Source organism: Scyliorhinus torazame, chromosome 7 (genome assembly GCF_047496885.1).
Source record: "Scyliorhinus torazame isolate Kashiwa2021f chromosome 7, sScyTor2.1, whole genome shotgun sequence".
NCBI lineage: Eukaryota > Metazoa > Chordata > Chondrichthyes > Carcharhiniformes > Scyliorhinidae > Scyliorhinus > Scyliorhinus torazame.
In genome coordinates this window covers 64110938-64121112 of record NC_092713.1, presented here as the reverse complement: position 1 = coordinate 64121112, position 10175 = coordinate 64110938, and the positions used below count along the sequence as shown (strand labels likewise).

General features: G+C 45.8%; 1 protein-coding gene across 3 annotated transcripts in view; it reads left to right on the top strand.

Annotated features, from left to right (window-relative positions):
• The first annotated feature begins 1027 nt into the window (after nt 1-1027).
• ipp (intracisternal A particle-promoted polypeptide) overlaps nt 1028-10175 on the top strand; it is a 29990-nt gene continuing 20842 nt past the window's right edge. For 2 of the 3 annotated variants that reach the window (XM_072510825.1, XM_072510824.1), the window contains exons 1-2: nt 1028-1621; nt 7299-7730. In XM_072510825.1, the coding sequence (XP_072366926.1) occupies nt 1312-1621; nt 7299-7730 (742 nt within the window). In that variant the 5' untranslated portion in view covers nt 1028-1311. The remainder of the gene's footprint in view (nt 1622-7298; nt 7731-10175) is intronic. The other variant, XM_072510823.1, reaches the window with a different exon arrangement.

Sequence of the window (10175 nt, the reverse complement as noted above, 5' to 3'; positions counted from 1 at the left end):
AGAGACACTGAGAGACCTGTGCATGCAGGCCCACAGATTGTTGAAATTGGCACAGGTGGAAATGGTGGTAAAGAAAGCATATGGCATATTTGCCTTCATCGGACGGGGCAGCGAGTATAAAAGTTTGCAAATAGTTGAAATAATGACAAATCAGTAATTTCTCAATGATTCCATTCGCCAAGACTGCAACAGCGCACCCAGTGGCTGAGCCGAGTATCAGGACGTTTCTGTTTAACTGCGCATGTGTAAACATCAGGACTGGCTGTCAGATTGACAATGCAATTACAGCAAGTCGTTATTATTACATTGAATTGATTAGCAGAGGCAAATGTGAAGAGTAACAGTTTCATAACAGAGTAAATAGCAGCCAACATGAGTTCAGAATGGAAAGATCACACCGGACCAACCTTTCTAGCTTCTTTGGAGAAGCAACGATCGCAACCTGCATTTAATATGTAAAAAATGCCCTTTGCTGGATGTAAGGGAAAATTCAGAATGTTTTAGTCATGTACGTTTTGGGTTGCTATCCCGGAGGACACAGCGCCTCCCGCTGTCCCGGAGGACTCTCGCTATCCCGGAAGACACAGCGCCTCCCGCTGTCCCGGAGGACTTCCCTGTCCCGGAGGGCACAGCGCCTCCCGCTGCCCCGGAGGACTCTCGCTATCCCGGAGGACACAGCGCCTCCCGCTGTCCCGGAGGACTCTCGCTATTCCGGAGGACACAGCGCCTCCCGCTGTCCCGGAGGACTTCCCCTGTCCCGGAGGACACAGCGCCTCCCGCTGTCCCGGAGGACTCTCGCTATCCCGGAGGACACAGCGCCTCCCGCTGTCCCGAAGGACTCTCGCTATCCCGGAGGACACAGCGCCTCCCGCTGTCCCGGAGGACTTCCCCTGTGTTCGGAGGACTCTCGCTGTCCCAGGAGGACACAGCGCCTCTGGATGTCCCGGAGGACTTGCACTCTCCCCGAGGAAATAGCGCCTCCCCCTGTCACGGAGGACCCCCGCTGTCCCGGAGAACACAGCGCCTCCCATCGTCCCGGAGGACACAGGGCCTCCCGGAGGACCCCCATGTCCCGGAGGACACAGGGCCTCCCGGAGGACCCCCATGTCCCGGACGTTGTTGAGGACCCCACTGATCGGTGCAGCCGGCCGGCGACCTCAGGCAGCAGCCATGCGGGGTTCGATTCCTCCTCCTGGCAGGGAGGATTAGCGGATGACGGGTGACAGGATTGGTCGGAGCGGGTGGCGGGCTTTTACCCCCGGGGCGCAGCGGGCTGACTGGTTGAGGGCTGTCAGGGGAACGGGCTGATTGATGGCTCAGTCCGTCTACCCGAAGTCGGGGTCGAGCCCGGCCTGGGAGCCAGCACGATCGGCCTGTGATAAACACGCCCGGGCCCTGCTGGCCCAGATAAACCGCCTGAGGGCCCGCGAGGACTTCTGCGATGTGCAGCTGCAGGTGAAGGAGCAACTTTTCAGCGTCCACAAGCTGATCCTGGCCGCCAGCAGCCCCTACTTCGCAGTGTTGTTCGCAGGAGGGATGCAGGAAGCCAGCAAAGACCTCATCCAGATCCATGGCATCGAGGCAGAAACCTTCCGCCTGCTGCTGGAGTTCATTTACACAGGTAACTGTCCCGGAGAATCTTCAGTCAGGTCATAGATCATAGAATTTACAGTGCCGAAGGGGGCCATTCGGCCCATCGAGTCTGTACCGGCCCTTACAAAGAGCACCTTACTCAAATCCACCTATCTACCCTATGCCCGTAACCCACTTAACCTTTTTGGACATTAAGGGCAATTTAGCATGGCCCATCCACCTAACCTGCACGTCTTTGGACTGGGAGGAAACCCACGCACACACGGGGAGAAAGTGCAAACTCCGCACAGACAGTGACCCAGCCAGGAATCGAACCTGGGACCCTGGAGCTGTGAAGCAAATGTGCTAACCACTATGCTACCAATTTGCCCAACCCCTTACCAAAACCCTTAAAGGTCTTACAAACCCAATGAAAAATAACTGGCAATAAAATACTGGAGGGAGGGAAGAAGAAGCAGTAGCGCTTTCAGCACCTGTGAGAGGAAGGGTTCAGGTTTAAAGTGAAAATCTGCGTCAAACTTGAAACTCACATTTTTGACCAAGCTTTTGTTCATTTTTAATATCCCCTTCATTGGTCTCATTTCACTGCTGAGACCTGGCACTTTATTTTTCCATTAATAAAGCTAATATACCCGCTTTTGTTGAGGTAAGGTAGCCCGGGAAACACTGTTTCTCCTAGTTTCCAGATAACTTTTGAAGACCTGAAGGCTCAATCTATCATTTCTCCTTACAGTGTGTTGGCCCTGTTGTGTGTTCTGAGCGATTTCTGTTTTTACTTTCACACAATCGCAGAATGGTTACTGTGCAGAATAGCCCATTGTGTCTACACCGGCTCTCCAAACGAGCATCATGACTTTGTGCCATTCTCCTGCCTTTTCCCTGCACCCCTGAACATTGTTTATATTCAGATAATCCTCTAATACCCTCTTAAATGCCCTGAATGAACCTGCGTCCACCACAATCCCAGGCATTGAATTCCAGACCCGAAACACTCGCTGTGTGAAAAAGTTTTTTCTTGCATCATATTTGCTTTTTTTTGCAAATTACCTAAAACCTGTGCTTCCTCGTTCTTGACCCTTTTATGAGTGGGAACAGTTTCTCTCTGTCTACTCTGCCCAGCCCCCTCATGATTTTGAACATCTCTATTAAATCTCCTCTTAGTTTTCCTCTTTCCAAGGAGAACAGTCCCAACCTCTCCAATCTATCCTCATAACTGAAGTTTCTCATTCCTGGAGCCATTCTTGTGAACCTCTTATGCACTCTCTCTCTGATGTGTTCTTTCCTTTCCTCTCGTGTGACACCCAGACTGTATACAATATTCCATCTGAGGTTTAACTAGTGTTTTATACAAGTTAAGCATAACATTCTTGCTCTTATACTCTATGTCCCTATTAATAAAGCCCAGAATGCTATATGCTTTATTAACTGCTCTCTCCACCTGTCCTGCTACCTTCAATGATCTATGCACATATACACTCCGGCCCCTCTACTCCTGAGTACCGAGAAGAATTTTACTCTTTATTTTATATTGCCTCTCCATGTTCTTCCTACCAAAATGCATTTCCTCACATTTCTCTGTAATACTTGATGGTACACAAGTTTTGTGTAATTCGCAAACTTTGAAATTGTCCCCAGCAGATTCGCAGAACTTTTTTTTTTTCATTACTATTTATAAAGGCATCTATGTACTACACTGCTCAGCAATGCAGAATTAGTCACTGAAGCATCAGTGCATGGCTGAAGTTCTCCAACCTGTTATTATTCAGTGTAGAGTCCAGAGCACTGTTCAGGTATATTTCTTTTGTTACTGTTGGAGCCACCACTTTGTTTTTCTAAACTGTAAATGCCTTTGAAAAAACACAGTCTAAATATAATGGAGAACTTTGCATTATTGTCGATGTGATGAAGCAGTTGATTAACTGTCATGATGTATGTTGAATGCTTTTCAGAAAGATGTCCTCATGTTGGTTGTGCTGTCCTCAAATACAAAGGTTTCAACCATTCTGAGTAGGCAGGAAAGTTGTTATAGATGTAATGATGTCTGGATAATATTTCAACTGTGTGCACATGTCCGGCTCAATATTTGATCTTATCACTTTTGAGTGTCACAGTGAATTAGGGCGGATTTCTCCTTGCAGGACAATGTAGATGTATTGCCCTTAACTTGTGAACAATGTGTGCTATACTGACTGTTGCTTGTTTTGTTACAATATGTACCATGTATCCTGAAATAAAGGCTGCAGAACCATCTGACAGAGGGGTCAGAAAACACGCGTCCGCGGTTTTTAAAAAAAACATTGGTTTGCTACGTATTGATTGAATTTAATCACATATTTACTGTGCTTTATTCAGATTTTGCACACATTTTTATGGATGTGTCTTTTTCCAAGTCTTCAACAAGAAGGTCCCTGTGCATAGACATGCACTGAGTTGACATCTTTGAATGCAGTTACTATTCTATTAGGTCTCACTGTTTGAAAAACAACAAGAAATAAATAATGCATTTGTTAACTATATGTGTAACCAGATTTTTTTGTGCCTATTTAAATTAATTTGGCAAGAAAATTAAATTAAAATCGGTGTAGTAACTATTTAGAAAGACCTGTGTTTTATATTTAGCAAAGCAAGAAGAATCATCTTAAAATTATAAACCAGATAGGGCAGCACGGGGGTACAGTGGTTAGCACTGCTGCCTCATGGCACCAAGGTCCCAGGTTCGATCCCGGCTCTGGGTCACTGTCCGTGTCGAGTTTGCACATTCTCCCCGTGTTTGTGTGGGTTTCGCCCCCAGAAGCCAAAGATGTGCAATTGCCCCTTAATTGGAAAAAATGAATTGGGTACTCTAAATTTTTTTTAAAATTATATACCAGATCTAAATATATATTTTCTAACTTCCAGACAATGTTATAGAAGTGGAAATAGGCGGTCTCAGTGATGTGAGGTCAGAAACTCATCTTGGTGTCAGATGTGATACCAAGGGGTGGACAGTGTGATTCAGCTTCAAATCGTTTCCAGCGAGAGGGATGGAGTTAGTAGGGAATGGAGTTAGTGCCGGGCACCAAAACCAGTGGTTTCAATCTTTCTGATGTTTATTTGGAGAAAATTTCTGCTCACCCAGGACTGAATGTTGGAGAAGCAGTCTGATAATTTAGCAACAGCGGAGAGATTGAGAGAGAAATAGCAGAGGGTGAAAGATAAATCCATGGGAGACACCAGAGGTAATGGTGGGGGAGCAAGAAGGCAAGCCATTTCAAGTAATACGCTGGCTACAATTAGGTCGTTAAGAATGAAACCAGTGCAGAGCAATTCCACCCAGCTGATAGATATTGGCGAGACATTGGAGGAGGATGGTGTGGTCAAAGCCTGCAGAGAGATCAAGAAGTCGAGGTGGATTTTGGCACTCTGGTGGGGGGTGGGGTGGAGAAATTCAGAAGTGGAGTTCCAGGAAAGATGGGCATGGATTTTGGAGATGCCAACATGTTCAAGGACTTTGGAGAGGAAAGGGAAGTTGGAGTTAGGATGGTAATTTGGAATGACGGTGTGGCAAGGGTTGTTTCTTTTTTTGGGAAGAGGGGTAATGACTGCAGATTTAAAGGAAAGAGGTACAAAACCCGAAGAGAGAATCATAAACTGGCATGGGGATTAGGAAGAGAGGTTGTGTGGTTAGCACTTGGGTGGGAATGGGGGTCAAAGGACCAGCAGGTGGGTCTGATAAACATGAACTTGGAAAGGACATGAGAGGAGATTGGAGAGAAACTGGAGAACAATGTGATTTCAGGGGAGAACGTTTTTGAGGAAGTTTTGCCCAGTGGGCTGATGAAAGGGAGGGAAGGAGCAGAGGCAGCCAATTGCTTAGCCTCAGTTTTGGTAATAAAAAAGTACTTGAACTCCTTGCACTTATTGTTGGAGTGAGGGTGGAGGAGACAGGGGAGAACGGTTTAAGAAGATGTTTTGTTGTAGAGGACATAAGTTGAGGCTTAGCTTTGCATTCTGCCAAAACTACTTGGAGCCAGACCGTTGATCCAGAAATAGAGAAAAAGCAGTTTGCGTTCACATAGAACCTTTAACATGTGAAAGTGTCCCAAGTAATGAATTCTAGAGCTGAACGTCAGAGAGATGAAGTTGGGTATCTTCCACATCAAAGGGAACATTCAAACTGGCATTAAGGAGCCGCTGCAAAAGCAAATTATGGGACGGCAGTAGGAAGGTGGAGGTTAAAATAAAAACACATGGGCGGCATGGTGGGCAGTGGTTAGCACTGCTGCCTCATGGCGCTGAGGACCCAGGTTCAATCGCGGCCCTGGGTCACTGTCCATGTGGAGTTTGCACATTCTCCCCATGTCTGCGCAGGTCTCACCCCCACAACCCAAAAGATGTGCGTGGTAGGTGAATTGGCCACGCTAATTTGTCCCTCAAGTGGAAAAAAAAGAATTGGGTACTTCCAATTTAAAAAAAAAAATGAAAACAGAGGAGCGATGCCTGACATAAAGGCAGCTGGTTGGGATTGTTGGAAGCTGGACACCGCAGCCACAGGATATCTCTGCAGAGGTTCCACAGGTCACTGTCCTCAACTTAATCATTGTCAGCTGCATTTTCAATGACATTTCCTCTGCCATCATGTCAGAAATGGGATGGCGCTAAACTCTGAAATTCCCTCCCTAAACCTCTCCGTCTCTTCACCAATGATAAAACAGTCCATGTTAGCTTGCAGCAGGATTTGAATGGCATCTTTATTTGGACTAACAAATGTCAGATAACATTTGCCCCAAGTAAACAAGGCAGCTACGAGATAAAGCCCAGTTCTCCACATGCTGACTTTCAATGGCAGTAACATAACTAACGCCTCCTACCATGTACGTATCTTGTCCAGGTGCTTACCTGGACTAGGCATATCAACACCATGACCACAAGAGCAGGGTTGGTGTTGGCTCAACATCTAACCCCTCCGTCACCTACCAGACTCAAGTCTGGAGCTTGATAGACTTGCCCAGATGTGTGCAGTTGCGACCATACTGGATAAGGTTAGCAGCACAGGGATGGAGCAGTTTGATTCCTGGAATTTGATTCCAATATCTAACTCCTGCATCATTGGTGCACTCCAGTTGCATTGTGCCGGATCTGCAGCAGCCTCTGCAGTACCCCACCAGGTTCCTTGGACAGCACTTCTCGTCCCTGCTGAACTAAATGACTGAAAGCGAAGAGCAATACGGGAGTACAAAGCCTCCAAGTCACCATCACAATTTGGACTTCTATTGCAGCTTCATCATCACTGGGTCTAAATCCAAAAATTCCCTTTCATAACACAATTGCCAGAGCCACCATCTCAAGAAGAACATCCCCCATCACCTTCTCGGGTTAGCTAGGGATAAGCAATAAAAGCAATCTTGCCCGAGAACAAATAAAAATAAATTTAGACGGTTCCATTGAATAGGAACAAAAACATTAATAATGGACCATTCACAGTGGGAGCTGAGCTAACCAATTGACCAATGAATGAATTATGAGGAGAATATGCTGATGTTTGTGATTCAGTGTCTGTTATGCTGTTGAAACTGTTTTTAATGTACAGTAGTTGGTTCTGCAATCTTTAATTTGAAGCCCCATCAGAATGAACATGGACAAGTTCAGCTAACCTCACATGAAGCAAGTGGTCCTCTTGTAGAAGCATTAAATGCATTTTCTTTCTTCTACTCCATGTCAAACAGGTATCATCGATGTCAGCATAAAAAATGTACAAGAGGTGATCCTTGCAGCAGATATGTTGCAGTTAACGGAGATTGTGAACATGTGCAGTGATTTTTTAAAAGGGCAAGTTGATCCTTCAAACTGTGTCGGAATTTATCAATTTGCTGAACAAATCGCATGCCACGATCTTATAGAATTTACTGAAAGCTACATTTACGTGCACTTCCTGGAGGTTTGTAAAACTGAGGAATTTATGGGATTAGAAAAAGATGTGGTTGTCAAGATTTTAAAAAATGAAGAACTTCACATTGAGGATGAATATCAAGTTTTCACAGCTGCTATGGAATGGGTTCTCAAAGACATGGGCAAAAGGAAAAAGTACGTGATTGAAGTTCTGGATCCTGTTCGATTCCCTCTACTGTCTTCACGGAGGTTGTTCAAGTACATTGAAGGTATGATCGAGTTTGAGTATTCCACATTCTTGGGCTAACCTTGTTAACACTTCAGTGGTTTCTCAGAATGTTACTTTTATATGCAAGTGGGACCTTGCTGTGAACAAATTGAAATTGGCTGCTGCATTCCTCTATAACAATGGTTACCATGGCATTGGTTATTGGTGTCTGCTCATAATGTGACCAATCAAAGTGTCTGTCAACCAATCTATTCGACTGTTGGGGGCATCACAGTCTACTAACCTTCTGTATTTACATAATCTACTTTGTAGCAGGACCTCATGGGACAGGAATTCTTCCGAGCCCAGGAACACTGAGGCCAATTGCAATATACTCCTGAATCACTAGGATACTCTTTCTGATCTTCCTAATCTGTAGGTCCGATACTTAGTTTGGGTTCCAGATGAATGATCTCCAGAGCTCATTACAGCTTTGGTCCAAACATGGGCAAACAAAGAGCTGAATGCCAGAGAGTGACAGCTCTTGACATCGAAGCAGCATTTGACCATGTGTGGCATCCAGGATCCCTATTAAAATTGAAGTCATAAGAACTAGGAGTAGGCCATCTGGCCCCTCGAGCCTGCTCCACCATTCAATGAGATCTTGGCTGATCTTTTGTGGACTCAGCTCCACTTTCCGGCCCGAACACCATAACCCTTAATCCCTTTATTCTTCAAAAAACTATCTATCTTTATCTTAAAAACATTTAATGAAGGAGCCTCTACTGCTTCACTGGGCAAGGAATTACATAGATTCACAACCCTTTGGGTGAAGAAGTTCCTCCTAAACTCAGTCCTAAATCTACTTCCCCTTATTTTGGTTCATGGGAATCAGTGGGGGGAAACACTCCACCAGCTGGAGTCATACCCTAGCAAAATGGGAAGTGGTTGTCGTTGTTGGGTGCCAATCATCTCAGTCCCAGGTCACTGTTTCAGGAATACCTCTGATCAGTGAACTAGACCCAACCATCCTCAGCTGCTTTATCAATGACCTCTCCATCATGAGATCAGGAGTGGGGATATTTACTGTTGCTTGCAGTGTTCAGTTCCATTCACAACTCCTCAGATTATAAAGCAGTCCGTGTCCACATGCAGCAGGACCTGTGCAACGTTCTGTCTCGGGCTGATATCATAGAATGGTTGCAGAACAGAAGGAGGCCATTAGGCCCTACTTGTCTGTGCTGGCTCTTTGAAACAGAAGTTCACTGGATGTTGTCCCCTGCCTTTTCCCTATATCCATGCAAATGTTTCCTTTTCATATAATGATCCAATTCCCATCTAAAAGCCTCAATTGATCCTGCCTCGACAGCACTCAGGCAGAGCATTCCAGATCCTAACCACTAGCTATGTGAAAAAATGTGTCCTCGTGTCGCCATTGCTTCCTTTGGCAATTATCTTAAATCTGCTCTCTGGTTCTTGATTCTTCCATCAATGGGAACAGTGTCTCCCTATTTAATCTGCCCAAAACATTCATGATTTTGAATGCCCCTATCAAATCTATGAAACATGTGGGCAGCATGGTAGCATAGTGGTTAGCACTATGGCTTCACAGCGCCAGGGTCCCAGGTTCAATTCCCGCTTGGGTCACTGTCTGTGCGGAATCTGCATGTTCTCCCCGTGTCTGCGTGGGTTTCCTCCGGGTGCTCTGGTTTCCTCCCACAGTCCAAAGATGTGCAGGTTAGGTGGATTAGCCATGCAAAATTGCCTTTAGGTTAGATGGGGTTGCTAGGTTATAGGGATAGGGTGGAGGTGTGGGCCTAAGTAGGTGCTCTTTCCAAGAGCCAGTGCAGACTCAATGGGCCGAATGGTCTCCTTCTGCACTGTAAATTCTATGATAATTCTGTGTAACATTCATGCCTTACAAGTGCTGAGCAAGCACCATTTCCAACAAGAGAGAATTTAACCATCTCCCTTGATATTCAATGGCATTACCACTGCTGAATCCCCACTATCATATTCTGGGGATTACCCCTGACCAGAAATTTAACTGGACCAGCCACTTAAATATTGGCCTGGTCTTTTGCGAAGCAGCAATCGCTGTTAGATTGCCACTCTGACTGACCGTTTCTGCCCCTCAATGCAGCTCTGCATTTCTGGCCTGATTTGCGAGCTTCACTTCTCCGAACGAATGTAGAGAGGTTCTTGGGGAGCAGGGGAATTGCCTGTCGGAAGTTCAAACTTCCCAGTAATTTCCTCCTAGGTCAGTGAGTTGGAACTTCCTGGGATCCAAACGTATGTCACCCAACTCCTCAAAACCTATCTTTCATCTATAAGGCGCAAGTGTGATGGAACATGCTCCACTTGCCTAGATGAGTGCAGCTCTAACAACTCAGGAAGTTTGACACCATCCAGGTCAAAGCAGCCTGCCGGATTAGCACCCCTTTGAAGCACCATCATGGTGGCAACAGTGTGTGCCCTCGAAAATACACTGCAGCAATTCAAAAGA